General features: G+C 27.4%; 4 protein-coding genes across 5 annotated transcripts; all 4 read right to left on the reverse strand.

Moving 5' to 3' along the window:
* Positions 1-600: 600 nt before the first annotated feature.
* LOC108565844 (circadian clock-controlled protein-like) lies at positions 601-7,559 on the reverse strand. Of its 2 annotated transcripts, none has more exons than XM_017925493.1 (5): positions 7,208-7,559; positions 1,828-2,068; positions 1,629-1,762; positions 960-1,112; positions 601-897 (listed from the first exon to the last, which is right to left on the reverse strand). In XM_017925493.1, exons 1-5 carry the CDS (start codon positions 7,302-7,304, stop codon positions 743-745), a joined length of 780 nt encoding a protein of 259 aa, XP_017780982.1. In that variant the 5' UTR covers positions 7,305-7,559; the 3' UTR covers positions 601-742. The 2 variants fall into 2 exon arrangements, with proteins under 2 accessions (XP_017780982.1, XP_017780984.1); XM_017925495.1 differs by lacking the exon at positions 7,208-7,559 and adding an exon at positions 3,682-3,984.
* A 3,008-nt stretch (positions 7,560-10,567) lies between these two features.
* LOC108565821 lies at positions 10,568-20,460 on the reverse strand. The gene is made up of 13 exons (XM_017925467.1): positions 20,246-20,460; positions 19,902-20,188; positions 19,695-19,842; positions 16,293-16,417; positions 14,052-14,144; positions 13,849-13,996; positions 13,464-13,750; positions 13,273-13,408; positions 12,003-12,112; positions 11,853-11,945; positions 11,446-11,593; positions 10,879-11,162; positions 10,568-10,791 (listed from the first exon to the last, which is right to left on the reverse strand). The coding sequence occupies exons 1-13, from the start codon at positions 20,425-20,427 to the stop codon at positions 10,568-10,570; spliced, it is 2,265 nt and encodes a 754-aa protein (XP_017780956.1). The 5' UTR covers positions 20,428-20,460.
* Positions 13,224-14,626, reverse strand: LOC108565845 (protein takeout-like). Its single transcript, XM_017925496.1, has 5 exons — positions 14,415-14,626; positions 14,052-14,144; positions 13,849-13,996; positions 13,464-13,750; positions 13,224-13,408 (listed from the first exon to the last, which is right to left on the reverse strand). Exons 1-5 carry the CDS (start codon positions 14,500-14,502, stop codon positions 13,257-13,259), a joined length of 768 nt encoding a protein of 255 aa, XP_017780985.1. The 5' UTR covers positions 14,503-14,626; the 3' UTR covers positions 13,224-13,256.
* A 661-nt stretch (positions 20,461-21,121) lies between the features above and the next one.
* LOC108565846 (protein takeout-like) lies at positions 21,122-22,482 on the reverse strand. Its single transcript, XM_017925497.1, has 5 exons — positions 22,408-22,482; positions 21,963-22,203; positions 21,680-21,813; positions 21,464-21,613; positions 21,122-21,394 (listed from the first exon to the last, which is right to left on the reverse strand). Exons 1-5 carry the CDS (start codon positions 22,478-22,480, stop codon positions 21,243-21,245), a joined length of 750 nt encoding a protein of 249 aa, XP_017780986.1. The 5' UTR covers positions 22,481-22,482; the 3' UTR covers positions 21,122-21,242.
* Positions 22,483-23,042: the final 560 nt, after the last annotated feature.

Genomic DNA, 23,042 nt, shown 5'->3' on the forward strand with positions numbered 1-23,042 from the left:
GCAATATTAATACAGAATTCGTCATTTTTCTGACGCCATTTTTGATTCGTTGCTCCAATTAGTTTTTTTTTTTGTTAATTTTGGAAATGAAATTTAAATAATAATTATTTTTGGTAAATTGACTGAAAAACACCAAAAAATGTAACAATAAACGCAAATATTAAGAAGTGTCTTAATTAAATTAATTTCAGTGTTAAAAGATTATCGGTCACCAGAAATTATTGATAACATTATTGATTGCAAATATTATTTTTTTTAAAAGCAGCAGACTTTTAGGAAAAATTTTATCGAAGCGATGGAAAATTTTTAGTTATTTTATCTTGAGCAATATTTGTTTCAAATAAACTTTATAGAAGATCAAAGATTGTTCAAACGAATGTTTTTAAAAGTTGAAATTATCTTTATTTACTTAATAATAGTTATATTCAGATTTTTATTATTAAAAGTTTCATTTAATTTGTTTTATTATATTATTGGTTTAAAATGCGGAAAAGGGAAGAAGAAAATATAAATAAATTAGTTTTTCACAATTTGTTTTCAATTATATATTTGTACTTTAATATAAAAGGAAAAAAGTAATAAACATTAATAATTGGTGTATATAATAAAATTAATCTACATTATTTACATATTATCTTAGAAGTGAATAAATATAAACGATTTGTGATATCATTATATGTGCGATGTTCCTACGTGAGCTTTTCAACGTAGAAATTTATTTTGGACGCCATTTGATGTGCGCCTATGCATCAGGCAACCAAACTTTAATTGGGACTTTGAGGAAAGCGCTGTTAAGGAATGCTGCAAAATGTCTGGATATACTTTGGGATGCGGCCGGCTTCATTTCTCTTATAATCTCGTCCGCATTGTTGTTCAAAAATTGATTTATTGCTTCACCTAAATATAAAAATAAAGTACATAAACGTTACTTAGATATAAAAATTCCAAGCTTTGTTTACCTATTATATTTCCGTTATTAACAACGTCCCGAACCCTGAAACGACTCTTTCCCAGTTTGAAATCCGTCAACATTCTTTCGATTTTCATGAATCTGACGCCTTCTTCATTCTCGATTTCCTTGCCAAATATTTTAGCAGCCGCTTCAACTTCCACTAAGAAATAAACAGATTTTGATTATTAATGGTTTGTTTAAATAAAGTTTATCTATTTTCAAATATAATCATTATTTGTTCTCAAACAATGCGCTTCTGAAATTCCAAAAACACCAGTTGTAAAACCAATAAACTTACTGCGTTTTATTCTGAGTATGGTTTATCGATTTTTAAATACTCTTGTATAAAATTTATATTTATATGTAAAAATTAATAGTGAATTAATTAAATATTATGAGAAAAATGTAAGAATTATTGTAAAAAAAATAAAATGTTGAAAATATTTATAAATACCCAAATTCTAGAAACGTTTTTTCTAAATATTCAATTTTTTAAACCTTTTATTTATTGAAAACCGTTTCTTTCGAAATATTCAAATTTTATACGAACTGTTTTTTTTTAAATTAGTTGAATTAAAAACCGTTTTTATTTGGTTTCGTATTAACCGTTTTCTAAAAATACTTCGAAAAACCGGCATTAAAAAAAAACGATTTTTTTTTAACGATTAATACTTACAAAAGATAGCCCAAAAGTTTCCTTTCGAGCGGACAGGGAAGAGCAGTACATTTCCTCCGACTTCGTATTTGCCCCTAATCTCGATCCGCGGCAAGTTAATACCCAACTCAATGTTCCAATGGTCAACGTCCGCCCTGTGAGGAACATAGAACAACATAGTAGATTATGATTACGAAATTGGTGATTTCGCTAGGTTTACTTGATTTTGCCAATGGTGTAATTACTGGCTCCATTCACTGTGATGTTGTTGAATAAGGCCCGAATCCTGAATGCCCCATGTCCGTTCTCGATTAACAGCCTATCGATAATTAATGGATCGATGCTCGGCACATTTATGTCCGTTAACCCGTTGATGAGATACGGCCGAAGATGATTGAACGTCCCCCGCAGACACGTGTTAATTTCAGGATCTGCCTTGTAACAAGGCAAAATATACTCCGCTAAAATTTAAAGAAAATATTAAGACTATTGAAAGTGAAGATAATAAAAAAAATATTAATATAAACATTAATCAATATAGATTACATTTCTTTACATATTTGTTGTATCAAAGTTGAATGGATTCAATAGTTTATACATTATTTATGTATACATTTATTACTTATATTTAATATAAGTTTGTGGTGCATCCACACTATGTCCATTAAGTGCACATGCGCGTCTTTTGTATACCCGAAGACAAAGTTTCCTTAAATTAACTAATTACATGTAGTTCAAGAAAAGTTCATCAAATCCCTGTAAAAATGTAAACAATGTTTCTTTTAATACGAACGTAACAATAGCTAGGCAACTTCATAAACAATTCGGGATTGTCCAAAAAGTATAATTCACTGTGAAATCTCTATCTAGTTTTTTTCTCTTATTAAATTGTCATAAAAGTAGATTTGAGATATTCTAATTACCTTGTAAATCTTACATAAATAAATTCATTGATTTCTCATTTGCAATTTAATTTTAATAAATATTGTAAAATAACAAAAGTGATAATAACAAATTTACCAATTCAAAAATGTTTGTATAATATAAACTTAAGAAATTTGGGATACTAAGAATTATTGTCGCCCCATGACTAAAACATTTAAGTATCCCCTGACTTACGAACTAGTTTCATTCCAAAGGGTTGTTCGTAAGTCGATTTGTTCGAACTTTATCATGGTTTTTACTTTTATATGATAAATTCCGTATTACTGACTGCATAAATTTAAAAAACTATAAAATATTTACAATGTAGACATCACAGTTAAAGTAATTATCAATTATTGTTTGGACAGTTAATTTTTTATCACTATATATATCTCCTTGTAACAAGTTAGAGCTTTTAGAATTTTGTTTGTAAGTCCGGGTGTTCGTAAGTCGAGGGATACCTTTATAATGTATGATGTCAATTGTCTATAAAAATATTATTGCTGGCGTTTCGTATAGTAAGAAAATGTTATGATTTTTTTTTTTGCAATATATTTTTTTTAAATGAATATTAATATTATTATTAACAAAACTTATATAATAATAATAATGGATTAAGATAATGTGTGTTTTAGGATAAATGTTTAAATCTGAATAGTATAAATATTTGTATTATGTTAATAACAAAAACAAGTTCATACTGTTATCGTAATTAATAAGTTTATTCCTGTTGCTTGTTATTTGGAAAACGGCCTGTACAAGATAAACCGTCTCTAAAAATATGCATATATGTTTGTTGGAAGGATGCGGAGATACAAAGATGAATAAAAAAGGGGAACTTTAGAATGATATGCGTGAAGTAATTGCGATAAAATATTCGTAAAAAGTCCATAAAATTAATATTAAAGATAAACTATAAATTTTTGAACTTTGCTCCACGATAACTTATAGATTCATTCGTGCTAATTAACATACCAATATGTTCATCGATAAACAAATGCGACTTCACGTTGTTATTATCATTAGATTATAATTGGTTAATTACGAATTGCAAGAAATGAATTGGGTATCGAAATGCGATGGGCCGAAGGATACACCAATGGTTACGTAATTGCGTCGCTATTGTATGATATATCCTACATGGTCATACCATAATGGTTTCGTTGTAATCCCATCTGATTGTTTCATGGTGTGTTCGATTTATCGGTCTGTTTATGTGCACGGCTTTCGGAAGTGTGTCGCGTTACGCAATGCGACGGGGCCGGCCGGCAATGATAGTGAAAGCGGTGCGACCTCAGCTTTCCTTATGGGAAAAGTCGATATGTACGTTACGGGGCTCCCCTTCGGTGGATAGAAGGTGGGAAGAGGAAAGAAGAGAAAAAGTACCAACGAAAGACTGAGGAAAGAAAGAAAGATCTGCGGAAGTTACGCAATCCGCGCGCGGATTGATCGTCGGTGCACGCGGAATTACGTAACGAACCGGGAGTTCTCCGTGGATGCAGCCGCCTAGATTCATATAATCATTAAATGCACTTAAAAAAAACAAAAATTGGCGAACACTTCTCCCCTTCTCACTCACACACATATGCATAGGTATACCAATAGGATTACCTAATTGAATTTGTGATCCGCGAAAATGGCGCATTACCGCATCGATCTTTACGATATGTGGGACATCAGGAAATTGCAATTATGTCATTAATGTACATGGATATATACTCAATTACGTTAATATTACATTTTCTTTTAATTATATTAGAAAATATTAATTATCATGTAACAAGGCTCATAAATAATTACAATTTCTAAATATTAATAAATGAGTTAACACCGAATTCTAATATTCGTTTCTAATATAAATAATTCAAATATAAAAAAAAATTAAAGACATGCAACAATAGGAAATAGAATTATGTTATTATTCAACTATGAATTAATTAGTTAAATATATCGTGTAAAACATAACTGTTTTTGTTTTCGAATTAAGGTAGAATAAATAATAATTTATTTACTGCTTTCTTAGCATCATTCGTATAGTAAATTAGTATAATTTTTGTAACTTTAACTGCTTAGTTTTTTTTTAACTAGTTTAATTTATTATAAAATGATATTTTAAAATTAAAGATTTTAATTAATATTGTAAATATTATATAATAATAATAATAACGTTTATCACAACAGTAAAAAAAAAGTAAACAACTGTAAATATATACGGACTTACGAACTCCCGGGCAAAATTCTAAAAGCTTTATCTATATTTGTAATGTCTACATTAAAAAGTATTTTCAAGAATTTTGTTGTTTTTCAAATTTATGCAGTCAGTAATACGGAATTAACCAAATAAAAGTAAAAACCATGATAAAGTGTAAGTTGGGGGATACTTGATCATAAGAGTAATTTAAAACCATCTCTAAGGATTGATTATAAACAACAATAGAATATTTCAATTATGCTAATAAATGTTTTTTTTCAATTGACGAAGAAATATTTAAAAGAAAACAATAAACCAGAAATTATATCAAATTGGCTAATCTTTCGATAAATTCATTTTACTAATTTGTTAAATTTTATGTACGTACTTAATAAGAATTGATTAAAAGAGGTAACGCAATTATATCATTATTTTAATTATAACTTAATAATTTCAAATTTTGATACTTCTATTACTTAACTAAGAATTTAAATAAAAGTAAAAAAAAGATTTGTACATAAAACCTTAATAAGAATTGATTTAAAAATTGAATGCAATTTTGTCATATTGAGAAATCGTCCCAATATTCTAGCCATAGAATAGTGAAATTATCTAGAAATAGGTAATAATTTGTGTATTTGATGAAAGTAAAAAACAGTATTGATTTATATATTAATTGAGAAAATTCATATTTTGTATATAAAAATGTTAAATAAAATGTTGACTATAATGAAATACAAATTAATCAATGGATGTTATAAAATTAATTAATGAAATAATCACTAATAATAATGGCATTGGCAAATTGTGTTAACATTGAAATTACTTATATGTAAAACAATTAATTTGTAAATAGATTGAACGTATACATTGAATACTAATGTCGGACAAATAGGATATAGCAATTATGTCATCTAATATATATGGATTATATATATTTTTATTTAAACTATTATTAATCGACTATCGACCACATTTTTGTCTCTTTGTTTTAACTAATAATACGATTTTGATTACGAATTTCCATTTCATATTTGTCAATAATAAACGAATAAATAATTATGTTTTCATCATAAATGAATCTCATTTTTATTATTTGTTGTTCTTTTCTGTTCTGAAAATTACAAAAAAAAATAAATTTTAAGTGACAAAATAAAAAAAAATGTTTTTTTTTTCTATAAAATTTAGTCCGGATTCAAACCATGCGGCCTATTGGCAAAATTAATTACCCACACTATTGATGTAATTTTAGCAAAAATTAACTGAATAAAATAAATATATTTATTGTTGGAGTATAATTTTATACTCTAAATAAATTAATTAATGTAGTAAGTCATAATGTTATGAATCTCAAACAAATCAATGTAATAAATTTCAATTATTCTTTGATATTTTATTGAATAGAAAACATTTAATACAATTTTCATAATCATTTTGTTATAAAATTATTAATTTACGATAATTAATATAAATATACATATCGAAAACAAATTTAAAGTAGAGTTATTTGTAAAGAAAGCGAACATTTTGAATTTCCTTAAGAAATCTCCTGAAATTGAGTAAACCATTTATTTACTTTTACTCGACTTTCGTTTAGACACGCGGATGCATTTGCATTTTCCGTCGCAGTTTAATTTCCAATTAAATTGCTCGCAAAGTAACAGAAATCGACCGAGACAGACACAATCCCAATGACAATGTTGGAATTTAAAAAAAGCGAACACAAATGAAAAAAAAAACAACAACTGTGTATTTGTTTGTTTTGCAGCGTCTCATTAATGTCACGAACATTATCATTGCTCAACTTTCTTTCGAATCTATATTGTAAAGCGTTACACGTCTCACGACGATTCGAGTATGTGAATTATGCAACGGAAACTCCCTATGCATCATCATCACCACAGACGAATCTTATACAATATTTATTACGTGCATGTTAAGAACAAAACGTTTTATTCATTATTTTCTTCTACTATTAAGTTTAACTTGACTTGAATAATAAATATATAAAAAAATATTATTGTAAACATAAAGAAAAACAAACATTTATTGAAAAATATCATAATTTATGGAAAATTTTAAATATAAATTTAATAATTAAAACATAAAATAATTTACACTTATTATAATTTTGTATTTACATATTTAATTTGATCTAAAAATCTAGTTTTTTTTTAATCAATAAATAATTTAAAAAAAGAAAATCCTTTATAATTATTTAATTTATAATATATGTATGGTAAATAGTAATTAATGACGATTGAGTTAATTAATAAATTTAAATTAAATATTTATATCAACAAATATTTAATGTTTAAAATTGGATAGTTTTGTGTTAACACATGAACAAAATTGTTTAAATAATTAAAAGTTTAATTGATTGTATTAAAATTGTAAATATTGTTTTAATTTCTAAATTTTCATTACATAATTATATAAATGTTGATGTATGTTTTGTTGTAATTATAAAAATAAATATTCTTACGAGTTTCATATATGCTATCAGTATCGTTAGTTTGCGCTTCGATGGTAGAAAACGCGATCGTCCCTAATAGGAGTATAACAAATTGCAACTCCATCATGTTATCACTTAGTCACTTGTAATCAATCACATGTACTTCTCGATCGGCGTTATTGCGCTCTACACTGACTGCGTTATATAATAATATAATATCAGGTGCAAAAGCGTTAATGTTATGAATGTAAACGGGTGAAAGTTGGGGCCTTTTGATTATATAGTTCGAGGGTGAAGAAGGGGACCCCGTACAGCGAGTAGGGATAACAATGAATATGCACATAACGCGCGCACTCAATTGCATTCTCACCCATTACAGTTGGGCAACTTTTCACATTGTGATGGAATATCCTCTTCATCACACAACCAAACACACAATGCTTCAATGAACACATCCCGACATGGAAAACTATAATTTCATTTAATTCTACTACTTCCTACGCAATTATTACCATTTTCCTGGCTTTTTTCATTATTATTTAACAATGTTTGGATCATCAATCTAGATGTACCAATTTTTGCGGAAGCAGAACTTTTCACTTCAATGTTCTTCGTTTGTATTGTATTATTATATAATTAGCACAACTCTTCACTATAACTGTATGATTTTTTTTTTATAAAAATGAAATCAAGAAATTATAGTGAAAATAAAATAAATTTAATATGACATAAGTTACAATTTAATGACAAGTCAAATAACAATTAACAATTAACGTTGATTAAAGTTGATTTTCACAAATACAAAATATTTAAAATAATTTACAATATTAATATGTAATTTTATTGTTATTTATTTGTATTAATTTGAACTCTTTTTATAATTTGATTGGATTCTTTAAGTAAATCGTTACATAATTAATCATTAGAACTGTGAAGATTGTTTCAAAGGTATTAAGTTTCAAATGGAAGACAGATATGGAAATTATTTATAAAATTAAAGTTAACAATTTTATCAAATTTTCATGTTAGTATAAAAAGCAATAGCTATTCAACAAATTCAAACACGATCTCAATTTAATGTAGATTTGGAAACGTTTTCAGTTGAAACTAATTACACATTGGGTAATTTAAATAGCGCTGCTACTGGTTGCGTATAGTTTTGTATGTGAAAAACGGCTAAGGACTTTAAAATTATTGTTTCATCAGAGCTCTGTACAAATAATGTGTACATAATTCCTTTATAGATTACAGATACACTTTGCAATTTGGCCAATTTAAACGAAAAAATAATAATAATAAGTGAGTGTATGTTGCAAAAACCAGACAAGCAGAAAAAATGATAAATTTTTCATATTTTCTAAAAAAAATATATTGCATCACAAATCTTTCCAAACTATATATATAATTGTTTTATAGATTAATTTGGCTAAATTATACGATAAAATGTACATGGTTGTACATTGCTGAAATCAGACATAAAAATGATAAATTTGACACAATTAATAATACATTATTGTTTCATCATGTATAAACTATTTGTATATAATTCTTTAATATATTGCAGATATACATTACAATTTAGGAAACTTATGATTACTACAAAAGTAGAAGTACTATAATTAAACACAAGTTTATGATATTGTAAAAGTTATATTAAGTAATATTTTTTTTCAAATCTTATATAAATTAACAATAATCTTATGAAGCAAAGAATAAGAACAACTGTTCATTGTCGGGTTTGAATATATTCAGATTAGAAGCCAGATACTTAACCATTAAATCTGGAATTACAAAGAAACTTCAATGAGAATATCTGCCAGTTCCATCATATAGAACAGCGTTTTACAAACTGTGAGGTAAGGGGAGGCGCGAATATTGGTCACAGTGAGCAATTTTCCAAATGACTGCTAAAGTTTTATCTACTTTAAAAAATGCAGGGGGGAGGAGGGAGTTGCTAAATGATTAAATATTATTAAGGGAGGCGTGGTAACATAAAGTTTGAAAACCACTGATATAGAATGTCCTTGCTTTTTTTAAAGAAATAGCTACAATTGAAGGCAAAAAATATGCAAAATTTAAAATATGTAGTTTATATTTCATATTTACAACAATCTACGCAACTATAGAGATATTTCTCACATTTGCTCAAATGACTAATTATAATACACTGGTTTAATATATCTGCAATGCTCCTATGTTTTATTTGAAAAGCGATTGATGATTTCAAAATTTTTGTTTTTAATAAAAAAAAAACAATATTTATCTGACAACTCTATGTACTAATTAATATTAATATATATATATTATTTTATATTTTTGGCATTTAAAAATTATATTTTTTTTATTTAAATTTGAATTATAATAATACAACTTGAGCACAAATGTTAACCTTGTACGTATTATCAATGAACAAAAAAAAATGATACACGGTCATGATGACAAAAAAAAGTGGTTGTTATTTGTCCATTATCGTCGCTGGGTATCTTTTTTATATGCAAGACTGGTGCTAAATAATATATCGTTCGTCACATTTGAGGAACATGCATAAAAGTTCTACTGTATTCGAACACAAAAATGAATGATTTGTCAAGGATTATAAATGAAATCATATGCATGTATTAAGTTATTTAATCAGATGATATTATCAAAAAAAAATATTTGCAATACAGTCTAGACTCTAGACTTTAGGAAAGTAGAAAGTCGTATGTTTTTTTTTTGTTATCTTATTATTTATATATCTATTATGTATAAACTGGTTTAATTTTTTTAAAAATACAAGTTAAATATTTGTAAATATAATCATTTTGCTTGTTACTAAGATGGATTACTTATTTACATTTATGTTGACCTTTTTTAATATTAGTGTTATAAAAGGTAGAAAGACTTGACCCATATGTAAATAAATAAATAGTATTACAAATGCAAAAATTACAAATATAGTAATAATTTTATAATATAAAAGCTGAAAACATTAAAATTAATGTATTTTAGAATTGGTTAATTTTGACAATTTTTTCAACATTATTAGTGAAGTGCCATTAGTTTTGTATTAGGGAATCAAAAACACATGAAGTAATCCAAAATACCTTTTTGTTTAAAGAAAGTCCTGAAATTCTAATATTGTGAATAAGATAAATGTTTATTTTTTTTAATTAAAAATTTATTTCAGTGAAGACAAATATAATCAAAAAAAAAATATTTATTCCATTTCTTAGATAGTAAAACAATGTATAAAAAAATACAAATATGTACATATTTACAAAAATATAGTAATTAAATTATGCTCCGCATCCGGCGAATTTCTAACCAAAATCTAAATAAATTCTTTTCCAACCCGATGCAAAAATATAATGAAAACTGTGCAATTAATATAAACGTTTTGCCAATTATTCAACTACCGTTTATGTCTTTTGCTAAACTATCGAATACTTTTTGATCTTCCTTCTTGTCGTCGCTCTCGCTTTCTTCGGGAAGCCACAGGTCCAAAGGCAATTTGGAAAAAATATTATTTGTGATATCTGTAAATATTTGCGCTAAACTTTCACCGAGCGGTTCCTCCAATTCGTCAACGACGTCCAAAGCGTTTTGATTCAAAAACGTGTTCACAGTCAAACCTTGAAAAGTACAAAATTTATACATAGATATTTATTATAGACTCTTGCAATAATATTGATAATTTCCTGTACAGAAAATTTTCTTACCAAGAACTTTGTTTCCATTAAACAGATTATCCAATTGCACTTTAACCTTCTTCATATTAAAACCGACGGTCATATTGTCGATGCTGATAATTTTCCTTCCATCCACTTCTTTCAAGCTTATGTTTGACTTTACTCTGGTGTCCACACCGTTGAGGGACAACTCGCAATTGCCATGTCCGACTAAAGGAAGGATCAAGATTTGTCCTTTAAGATTGTATTTGGCTTTGATGTCCAAGAGTGGTAGATAAATTCCAAAGTTCAACTTGTTCTTTTCCAAATTCAAACTGAAAATAATTAATGAATCATTTTCAACTTTCTTTTTTATTATATGTCTTTGCAAATTATATAATGAACTAAAGGTTGCACTTTCTTTTATAATTTATGCTTATAAATTATGCAATTATCTAATACAGTAAAACCTCTCATAATACGGCTTCGATCAATCCGGATTTAATTGAGCAAATTACATTAAATTACAGGAATGATCGTTTTTTCGATGTTATGTATTTAGTTCCTCGGTTAGACCGGATTTGACTACCCGCACTATGCGATATATTGCTAACTTACTCAGTATATGTAGGAGTAGAATTTGATGGACCAACTACTGTTAAATTGTGAAAACTTCCAGTTAAAGTCACTGCACCAGCGCCTTTGGTTATAGAAACTTTATCGATGAAGAGTGGTTCGAATCTATCTATGTTCATCTCCGGAATACCTAAAATATGCATAATTTAAATAATAACACTTTCACCTAATCACCATTAAATAATCTTCCAAAACACCATTTTTTCAATTATGTAATAGTAATATCGATCAAAAATACAATTTTCTGAAATCGAAATAGAGATTACTATTAATAAGAAATTTGATTTTAAAGTTATTAAGCGAATAGGAAGTAATTAGCACAAATTACCTTAATTAACATGTTACTTATGACGTACTAAATATTAAAATAATTCGTTTTTTTTAATTACCTTTTGCTAATTCTGGAAACATCTCTGTAAACAACGCAGTCAAACATTTATTCATATTCGGATCCGTCCTCTTGCAACTCTTCAACCAATGAGCTGTAAATACACAGAAATTATTCTCAACCCATCATCACTTTGTTTTCTTTATCTTACGTCTGTAATTGAGCAAAGGTCCTTTCTTCACCTCGTATCCATCCACCAGCGCCGCAACCAGAACCATCAGACACAGTTTCCTCAACATCTTTCTATTATTAATGTTACTTCTGCAATAAAACACTGAATTCAACTCGATTCCTTAAAATAAACTAAACAACTAAAGAGTCCAAAGCCTTTACTCGCCGTCTCATATATTTCTTTTTTTCCTCTTCCGTGGGGACGTCCGCATCGCATGTGACTTTAATTTTTATAATCCCCTACTTAAGTGTCAAAATTGTGTGCGGAATGTCTCGGTGAAAGTAAAATCTTTCGCATTTCTCCAAAGATATTTCATCTACATTACGTATGCGGTTTGTTTGATAATTATTTTTAGTGCAAATAACGACGGTTGCGTCACTTACGTAACCGGCCTCTAACCTACTTCGACAATGTAATTCTTCTGAGTTGTTCTCAGCACAGGTGACGCATAATTTGTTTTTATATTATTATTATTGCTGTTATATAATATTCTCATTTTGATTCGACATTTCCAACTGTGATTTTTCATCATATTTATCCTTCCTTGTAACACCTTTTTCATTTTGAAAATTTCTTTTGAATAAATGTTCTAATAAAATGTGTGCTAAGATTGCTAAGACATTTGTATTTATGTAACACAAACTTATGAAAAATAATTGCTATATTTGTAATAAGCAACCAAAACTGTATTAATATTTTACTATATTTTAATAAATATTTCAAATAAAAAATTATTATCACAATAATAGAAAAATCTATTGACTTAATTAAAATTTGCGCCTTAATTGAAAATACTTTCATCAAATGTAATAATTTATGATAACAAAAAAGGCAGTAATGATTTTCTTCTTACATTTTTGCAATATTTAAACATATTTTTTAACAATCTTTGATTTGGGGAAATCAAAATATTCAGATTAGTGATATTAATAAATTTATTGCAGATCCATTGAAAAACAAATTCAATTTAATTAAGTTTTTAGTATATACTAACAACAATTAAGTGTTGTTATTTCAATAAAGTAATGATACATAATTTTAAATAAGTTAACGAAATGCATGCTCTTTCCGCATAAAGGATAGTAAATGTTACAAGGATTGTAATGATTAGAAAAATGTTTTATATCAACATGTATTTAATAAATAAAAATATAACAATTTTCATAAATACAACATAAACATACATTGGAAAACAAATAAATTATGATTTCTAACAATAACAACGAATTAAATTTAATTTGGGAATGACATGCTGATTGGTATCTTTTCGACGATGTTGTTAATGATATCCAAAATGATGGGTTCCAAATTTTCTGTGATGACTCCTTCCACCTGTTTGGCCAGATTTTTGCCGTTGTCATTGATAAACTTGTTGGCATTGTCACCTAACGAATAAATAAAATTATTTGAAATCTATTGATATTAAAGCATTGGACTTACCGAGAAGTTTATTTCCGTTGAACAAATTGTCCAGTCTGATCTTCACGTCGTCCCTGTCTAAATCGAATCTTTGAATCTTGTTTACTCTCATCACCTCAACTCCATGCACATTCACAAGATCAAATTTCATTTGTAATTTGTTGGTGCTTCCTTTAATATCCAAGAAAGAGTTTCCATTACCGGCGATTGGCAATATCAAAACTTGACCTTTGAAATCGTAAACTCCGTATGCTTTCATTTGAGGCATATACATATTAACGGAGAAAATCCTTTTGTCGAAATTCATTCTGAACAATTACAATAAAAATAATTAAAAAATAAATACATTTATAATAATGAAAAAAATACATTATTTTTCAATAAATATATTATGCTAGTTACTTACTGTGCATCTAAAATTTTTGTGGCTCCCATTCCTTCCATGGTGTAGTTTCTAAGAAAACCAGTTAGTCTAACTGCTCCATTTTTCTTGTTTATTGGTAGATTCTCAATGAACAACGGTTCGATTGGATCGATATTAAGTTCTGGGTTTCCTGTAAAGTACAATATCATGTATCATTAATGCTTAAGGAAATATCCATTGTTTACCTTTGATTGTCTGCTGAATCAGAGATGTAAATAATTTCAGGAAACATTTATTTGTATCTGGACCATTTCTCTTGCAAGTCGGTACCCAACTGGCTGAAAAAAATAAGATTTAATTAAAAAATTAAATTAATCGATAAAACTTTATATCAATTAATTGTAAATAAATAATTTAAATATAGGAGAAAAAGACCAAAGGTCAATTGTCTATCGTAATGTTTTTTTATTAATAAATACATACACCTTTCATATGCAAAGAAGTTGACTTTATATACTATAATTTCTAAATTAATTAAATTATCGATATTCTCTATCTGAGCAATATTAAAACTGATACTGAAATGTTAATTATATTGAATTTCTTACGTTGAGTTGTAAGTACTGGAGCATCTCTCTTTTGGTAACAATCGATGACATTCACCAATAAGACGATTTCGAAGATTAGTTTAATCATGATGATGAATTCACTTCACTTTACTGTTTCGAAGGCAAAGACGAACTCGTTGGTGAATCTCAGATTTGTTCGATTTTATATATTCTTCAGTGAAAGCAGTTTACCCAAAAATATCAATATCTAAAAATTTCTATTATAATGAATAATTAATTTTAACCTATTTTTTATATTAATTTTTTCTTTCATCTTTGTAGACTCTCGTGGAAAGCTACATGCGTTAAGATTTATGTGTTGTTTTAGAACTAAAGATTTGGAATATTAACGTTGTCTCTTTTTTATTGTATATAAATCTGATCGTCCTATGGACTTTGAAGTTTATACTTCATTGACAATGTTCATAAATTTTATATGTTTTTATTTACTTAAATGCATTTAGTCCATGTTATATTTTAATTAATTCATAATTAATTACAATTTTAAACACTTATTATTGTGATTCAGTTGAAATTATGTTGAATCACAATAATTGTTTCTTGTTATTTCTTTAATATACAAACAACAATTATATTAGTTTTTATTTAAAAAATATATTTAATTATAATTTAAATTGTGAAAATGTGTGAGAAATATTTTTAAGTCAACTTTTTCTCATTCTTAGTATGTAAATAACTATAATATTAGTTATATTTTCCATATTTCTTGAGGTTTTCATCAGAATAGCAAGGTTTTTACGCAAGTAAATTATGTAAATGCGGTCGACTTTAAGATGTGTTACTTTGACATCAACTTCTGTAATTCAAAGAAATAAAGAATGATAATAAAAATAACATAACATAATAACATAACATAACAAAAATAAATATTTTTATAAAATTACAAGAATCAAACAAAAACTACCAATTGCTAAAGATCTATTGTTTGATATTAACTGATATATATGAATCAGAATATAATAATTTTCTAGATTACAACATGTATATTTGGTGGCCTATACTAATATATTAGATATAGCTCTAAATGTACCACTGATAAAGAAGTTTCAATATAACAAAGTCCACAATTATCCGAAAATATTGATAGTTCTTAAAAAGTCATTAGAAAATGCTTAAATGGAGATTGGTGTAGAGATATGGCCAGAAATTGTACTAGAAGAAAATATGTTGTTCAAGAAATTAATATCTCCAGATGATTCAATCAATAGGATTTGAAAATATCGATGAAGATAATGTTTATTATCTATTATCTAACTTAGTTAGTAAAATGTTTAAAAAAATGTGCTTAAATTACATTGAAAACGCTAAAAATCATCCTGATTTAGTTAAGGTATTAAATGCATAACTCTGTGTAGGCAATGGGAAGATGACAGAGAAAAATAGTACAAACAATCTTTGAACTAATATGGTTTAACTTAGTAAGTTCAGTATTCCCTTTGCGGACTTAGCGTGTTTATCTCTAAATACAAAGTTTTACTTCGTTAATCGAGGTATGACTGTACATTTTATGGTATATTTTTATTCCCTTAATGTAAAATAATATTGTTTTACCGTAAAATTTTAAGGTCTTTATTTAAGAAACAAATAATTAAAATAAATATTTTCACATCATAACAAACAAAAATACAATAAATACAAAATAATTAAACTAATTAAGAAACATCATAGAAAAAGGTATTTTTTCAAATAAACTATTCACAATTTCCAAGATTGTAGGAGCCGTACTTCTCGCAATATTATGTTCAACTAGTTTGGATATAACTTTTATATTTTCATTTATAAATTTATTTGCTGTATTTCCTACAAAAAAACACATTAAAATTCTTAATAAAAAAATAAATAATTAGTAATACTAACCCAATACTTTATTTCCGTTAAATAGATTATCAAATTGGACTTTAACAAATTGCCTATCCAGTATAGCCTTGTCGAATTTCGTGATTCTCATCACCTCGACTCCATTATTTTCAACCAAATCAAAGCTGCATTCGATTTTATTAGTATTATTTTTAAGAGTGACAAACGAATCTCCTCTTCCGGTTATTGAAAACTCAAATACTTGTCCTTTAAACTCGTAAATACCTTCTGCTTCTACCATGGGAATGTCAATGTCAGCGGTAAAAGTTTTCTTTTCTAAATTGATCCTGAATTTAAATTGAATGATATTAATGAATTAAATTAATTTAATAGTTTCGTTTACAATGCATTAACAACGTTCGATGAACCTAATCCTTTTATTGTGTAATTTTGTATGGCTCCTTTTAATTTCACTGTACCAGTTTGTTGAATCATTGGTAAGTAATTAATGAAAATTGGTTCAATTGATTTCACATCACTTTCAGGAGATGCTGAAAAATTAAATTAATGATAAATTATTGAAGAAAAAAAAATTGGATTAAAATAAGTTACCTTTAGATAATTCGGAGATGACGGAATTCATTATTTTTGTGAAACATTGACCTCTATTTGGGTTCTCTTTTTGGCATGGTTCCAACCAGTTTGCTGAAATAAACAAAAAATATAAATAATTTGTGTTTCGTTGAAAACAAACTGAATCATAATAATACGTTTAGATGTGTATAGAGTCGGTGATTTCTTTTCGTAGCATTGAACAATGCCTATAAATAAAATAATCAAATACTGTAGTTTTGACATTATTGAAGTTATCTGTTAGGATTTTATTGCAAACTGAAGGAGATTATTCAAAGAGTAATCTTTTTATAGTGAACGAAATTTCTTTCTTAACACTTTTTTATTTATTAATGTGACTAATTCATTAAAATATTAGTCGAAAGTTACAGCTGCATAAATTATAGAAAAAAATAATATTGTCTATAATTTAAAGTATATATAAAAAAGATCTATTATTTTAAATAAAATAATTAATTTACATTGATTTTAGAAACATAATTTTGACCTCGTTCCTTCATTCAGTAGTTGTTTTCTTTCTACTATTTTTTGTATTTTGAATATATCCATAGGATTATGAGATTATATTTAGTTTGATTGAGTCTTCTACTTTGAGTCAAATTACCATATATGATGTTGGCAGAAATGATTAAATAAACAATGAAATGAAAAACAATGAAAGCTAGATCCATTCCAGTTATTTAATTTTATTTCTGTTCAATAACTTGTTTAAAAAACGTTTATTCCAATAGTAAAAAACATTATTACAATAGGAAACTAAGCATAGATCTTCTTGCCCAGAAAGAATATATGTTGTCTTATGTAATTTTCTATGTGGTTTGTCGTTTTTTAAAACCGTAATGTAATTCGAAAAACGGTTTTTTCCAACTAAAAATACGGTGTTTGAGCTTAGATTTAAAATATAAAAATTAATGAAATATTTTAATTATTTGGTTAAAAATATAAAAATGTTGACACAAAATCTCTGTTACTTAAATTGAAAACAATAATGAAAATTAAAATTAGTTCTATGTATTTAGTTTAGTAAGAATTTTAATTATTTTATAAAATCTACAGAACGTTTAGATAAAGACGTCTAGCTTATTTTTTCTAAAGTGAGATCATTAAGTTGTTTGGACAAATATTATCAAGATTGTACCGGATGATGAAAAAACGGCGAAGAAGAAAAACAAATCATAGCTTTCTTTGAAACTATTAATTCATAAATATCTTCAAGAAACCGAAGATGTGACTTTGTTCTGCTACTAAAAATGGAACTTTTAGTATTAGAGGATACACAGAGAAGAACGAATAATTTAGTTCATTTTTTTCATGCTTTACAGACGGCTAAACCCTGCTATGTTGCAAACCGTTTTTTTGTAGAAAAGTTGAGATTTGAAAATCGTTATTTTTTAAAAGTTGGTTCTTGTTGTATAAACCCTATTTTGTGTATTTTGGTTGAAATTGTATAAGAAATAATTTTTGATTTTGTGTTTTTTTTTTTATTATATTTTGATTTCATTTTTTATTTATGTTACTTACAAGTTATTGAACACAAAGTAAATATATACTTTATATTATTTATTTTATATGTAATTTATAATATTATAACGGAACTTCAAAACTCAAAAAAAAATTGAATGATATAAAATTATAGGCATCAAACAACAGTTAAAAATTGATGAAGCCGGACTATACTATAGATGAGCCGGACTTGACTGCCGTGGAGGGGTCATTACAAGGTCCGGTGTAAGTTCCGCCACTGATAGTACAAACTCAATATTAGAAGAGATAAGCCTCCATTATGTCCATTAATTACTTAAGATTAGCTGAAAAATATCTTGTTGATAATAAATATTATATTATTGAAACAGTCAAATATATGCAAATAAAAAAATAAATATGATTGTATCGTCTTTATACAATCATAACAAAATTATCGTTAAAAAGGGCAATTGAGCGCTGTTCTTCCGTTTTAACTATATTATTGTTTCTACAAAATAATTAAATACTTATTTTTTTCAAAAATAATCGTTCCCTTAAAGTTAAGATCCGCAACTTCTTCTTCAGTTGCCTTTTTTCGCTTCAGGGTGTTCCGCAAGGCTCCCCTCTGTCTCCTCTATTATATAACCTTTTTTGTTGTGATATGTATAGCCCCGATCCTAATATTTTTGATCCCAACCTCTATGTTCTCCAATACGCTGATGATACTACATTGATTTCCCACGCCTGTTCCCTTCAAAATTAACCCATCCAAGACCAAACTCCTTATTCCCTACCATTGCATATCCCCTTCGTCTCCCCATGTTACGTTAAATAATCATTCCATTTTCCCATCACAACTTGTTAAATACCTTGGAATCCTTCTTGATCCTAAACTCAATCTCAATGCCCATTCCAAACAACTCAAATCCAAAATTAAATCCAGATCCCGTCATTTCCGTTTCTGAACCTTCCGTAACTCCGAAATATCCATAAAGTGCCAAACATCAATATACAAATCAATATGCCGTCCTATCATTGACTATGATTTCCCACTATTTTCCCAATGCCGGAATCCTTTGGCCTATTAATATATATATTTTTTTATATTAGAATTTAGTTATTTATATGTATAGAATGTACTTTTTTTCTTATGTGTTGATGTTTGGCTAATAAATTATTATTATTATTAAAAAGTAATAAAAAATTTACAATTTTGTTTCAGAATCATAATTTATTACTTTCATTGTACGAGGTAGGTAAGTAAATTATAATTAATATAATTTAATAACGAAATACTTTTTATTAACAATGCACATAACAATTAAATAACTTCAATAAATATGATATAAATATAATAAATATTACTGAGGTAAACTTAATGATGTCGGGATTTTTTCCAAAACGTTGTTTGCAATATCCAAGATGGTTGGTGCCAAACCTTCGACGATGACACTCTCAACTTGTTTCGCTACGTTTTTACTATTCTCGTTGATAAATTTATTAGCATTATCACCTAAAACAATACTTGCATTACTATCAGATATCAAGTAATTAAAGTCTTGAAAATTTTACCTAATAATTTATTTCCATTGAATAAGTTATCCAATTGGATTTTAACACTTTCCCTTTCCAAGGAGAAATTATCGACTTTCGTCAATCGCATAACTTCAACCCCATCGACATCAATTAATTCAAAAGATATTACAATTTTATTAATACTTCCCTTAACATCTATGAACGAATTTCCGTGTCCAGAAATTGGTAAAACCAAAATTTGTCCTTTGAAATCGTAAACGCCGCTTGCAGCAATAGTGGGAATATTCAGAGTAATACTGAATTTTTTCTTATCAAAATCAATACTGAAATAAATTTGTTATTAGTTTATTGGAAGGTGTATTAAAATATTTTGATTTTACCTTCCATCGCTAATCGTTGTAGCTTTTAGACCTTTGATCAAATAATTTTGGAATGATCCGGTTAATCTAATGGCTCCAGTTTTCTTATTTATTGGTATTTTATCGACACGAAGAGGTTCAATTGATTCCACATTTAATTCAGGAATGCCTTTAACAAGCTCAGCGAAAATTGATCCAAACATGTTAGTGAAACATTTGTTTAAATCCGGACTACTCCTCTTGCAAGTCACCAGCCAACTTGCTGCAATAATTACGCAACATTATAATATGATCATAATTAACAAACATAAAACTTACGTTTTGTAGTAACAATAGACGCAGTACTCTTTTGGTAGCATTGAGCTACAGTTATGAATAAAACAAATAAACAAACGTGTTTCAACATTTTTAGTTGATGTTTAGATCGGCGATGTTCACTGCGTAATATTTGCATCAAATATCCGAGTTTTATATATACTCTAGAGAAAGCAATTTCTCCCAAAAAAAGATTTTGAATATTATAATCACTTAATTTCACCGCTACTTTTTTTTTGAATATTTGTATTTTGTTATGGTATAAAAAACGCACATTTCTGATTAAAGATTAAAATATATTTAGAAGCAAAATTGGAAATTTATTCCGTAATTATTTACATATTGTTTACTTTCACTTTTATAATAATTAAAGTTAAATGATATGACTGGAATGTATATATTTCATAATTAAAGAATCATATAATTAAATAATTAAGCATATATCATGGTTTGATTGATTTAAATTATAGAAGCTTTCATTGGCTATTGAAACTAGTTGGGATAAATTCATACCAATATCATTTTTGAAAAAATATTATAATGGAATAAATTTACAGTTTATTATTAGTCAACTGACGTCATATTATAAACTAATTCTTTCACTATTGATGTCATATTATAATTTTTTTTTCTGAATCAGTGAAACATAGATATGAATAATACATGAATACATTTTTTTTTATAAAATATAAACTTAATTTAATTATTTTGGAAGAAGAATCTCCAAAGGATATTTGTGGTAGATTTTGTTTGAGAATTTCTTGAATATCGATGCAATTGTGTCTTCCAAAACTGGTTTAATTTCGTTGGAAACTTGTCTCCAATTATCATTCAAAAACAAATTCATCGCTTCACCTAAAACAGAATTAAATGTATACAATTAATTTAATTAATTAGTATAATTTAAGAATATTTTCATCGTACCCAATTCTTTGTCTCCGTTAAATAGATTATCTAGTTGTATGCTCGCGTGACCTATATTGAAATCTACGTAGAAATCTTTAACATTGAAATAAACGTCGCCGTCCTTTTTGATCTGTTGTCCTTGCATAATGATTGTCGCATCAATATTAGCTAATTGAGAAAAAAACAAGTATATATCACTGAGTAATTGTTTAGAATTGATCTTGCTCGACTTACTGTAATTTCCATGACTCGTTCCAGATCCCTGTATGGGCATCATCAAAATCTTACCGTCCATCGTGTAATCGCTGATCAGCTCCAATCTGGGAATCCAGACCTTGATTCTGACCCTATTTTTATCCAAATCGATCCTGATAACAACAAAGAATCCATTAACCATCAAGAACAAAGAAACAACATCGCGCAACAAATCAAATAAATAATTTAAAAAGAAGTGAACAGCGGATCGTTAATATTGTTTTTTTCTTCTTTTTATCAATTCTTAATATAGAAAACTCACTTGACATGTTTTAAGGTAAAGTCGGATGGTCCGTAAACTTTGATATCCTTGTAGATAGATTTAACCGATACCGGACCGGCTCCTTGGTCAATGACAACCTCTGGAATCCTCAAGGGTTCGCAGCTCGGAATCCCGAATTCAGGTATTCCTTTGCTGAGGAGCGGCCGCAACTTCTCCACGGACTTTTTAATGCAATCATTCAAATGCGGATCAGATCGGTGACAAATATGAAGGAATGAAGCTATAACAAATACGTTAATTTTTCAAATCAAAATACCTCGCATAATGCGGTTAATTGGTTTTGACTGTTCGATTAGTCTAACTAAATTGGAATATCGTATACTAAATATAAACCGCATTATGAGAAAAAAAAGGGTTAATATTTTTTAGATTATATTGAATCCGGACTATGCGAAGTATTGCTGTACTTAGATTAAGCACTTACGAAGTTTTGTCGTTTTTGCAGAAACTAGTAGCAGCAGAACGCTCGAAATAAGCAAATGCTTAATATTCAACATATTGATTGCAATTAACTTGGACTCGGTGCAGTGTCCCTATTTAATGCTCAAACAACGATTTTCGTTTAGTTTGCTGTAATTTTGCTAGTGCAAGCAAATTTCGTTATACGTGAATTGCTTAATTCTTCATTAATACGCAGAATTGATATGCAAAAAAATAATACAACAGTAAATATATAACATGAATATATAAAATATATTTATTATATAGTGGAATCTCGCTTAACGTATAGTTAAATACTCGTATAGTGAAACATATTCAAAAATCATATAATATGTGTACACAAGTTTTAAAAATGATGTAACAGGCTCGCAATCCGATACTTCTCTTCTCATCGTCACTTGTAATGCGAAACGTTGTTCGTTAAGCGAGTCATTTTTCTTATAATTCGTTATGCGAAGTGCTTATTAAATGAGGTTCCGCTGTATATTAATTATTTAACATGTATACAAATTTCTATCTTTATTTAGATATATTCTTTATTTTTATAAATATTATTAAAAAAACAATTATCATTATCACTTAAGTATGAATTAAAGAATAAAGTATTTTATAAAATTT

The sequence above is a fragment of the Nicrophorus vespilloides genome, unplaced genomic scaffold (genome assembly GCF_001412225.1).
Source record: "Nicrophorus vespilloides isolate i.1.1-1 unplaced genomic scaffold, Nicve_v1.0, whole genome shotgun sequence".
In the NCBI taxonomy this organism is placed as follows: Eukaryota; Metazoa; Arthropoda; class Insecta; order Coleoptera; family Silphidae; genus Nicrophorus; species Nicrophorus vespilloides.

Bases quoted from the DNA above. Each gene is read 5' to 3' on its own strand.
- LOC108565844 (XM_017925493.1), bottom strand. From the start codon at position 7,304: ATGATGGAGTTGCAATTTGTTATACTCCTATTAGGGACGATCGCGTTT. The intron at 1,113-1,628 runs GTAAGTATTAAT...TTTATTTCTTAG, and splicing joins AAACTTTTGGGCTATCTTTT to TGGAAGTTGAAGCGGCTGCT. The intron at 898-959 runs GTAAACAAAGCT...TTTTATATTTAG, and splicing joins TAATAACGGAAATATAATAG to GTGAAGCAATAAATCAATTT.
- LOC108565845 (XM_017925496.1), bottom strand. From the start codon at position 14,502: ATGATTAAACTAATCTTCGAAATCGTCTTATTGGTGAATGTCATCGAT. The intron at 13,751-13,848 runs GTAAGTAACTAG...GTAATTGTTCAG, and splicing joins ACAAAAATTTTAGATGCACA to AATGAATTTCGACAAAAGGA. The intron at 13,409-13,463 runs GTAAGTCCAATG...TTTATTCGTTAG, and splicing joins CAACGGAAATAAACTTCTCG to GTGACAATGCCAACAAGTTT.
- LOC108565821 (XM_017925467.1), bottom strand. From the start codon at position 20,427: ATGTTTGGATCAATTTTCGCTGAGCTTGTTAAAGGCATTCCTGAATTA. The intron at 13,409-13,463 runs GTAAGTCCAATG...TTTATTCGTTAG, and splicing joins CAACGGAAATAAACTTCTCG to GTGACAATGCCAACAAGTTT. The intron at 10,792-10,878 runs GTAAGAAAATTT...GTACTTTTCAAG, and splicing joins TAATGGAAACAAAGTTCTTG to GTTTGACTGTGAACACGTTT.
- LOC108565846 (XM_017925497.1), bottom strand. From the start codon at position 22,480: ATGTTGAATATTAAGCATTTGCTTATTTCGAGCGTTCTGCTGCTACTA. The intron at 22,204-22,407 runs GTAAGTGCTTAA...TATTTGTTATAG, and splicing joins TGCAAAAACGACAAAACTTC to CTTCATTCCTTCATATTTGT. The intron at 21,814-21,962 runs GTGAGTTTTCTA...TGTTGTTATCAG, and splicing joins TTTACCTTAAAACATGTCAA to GATCGATTTGGATAAAAATA.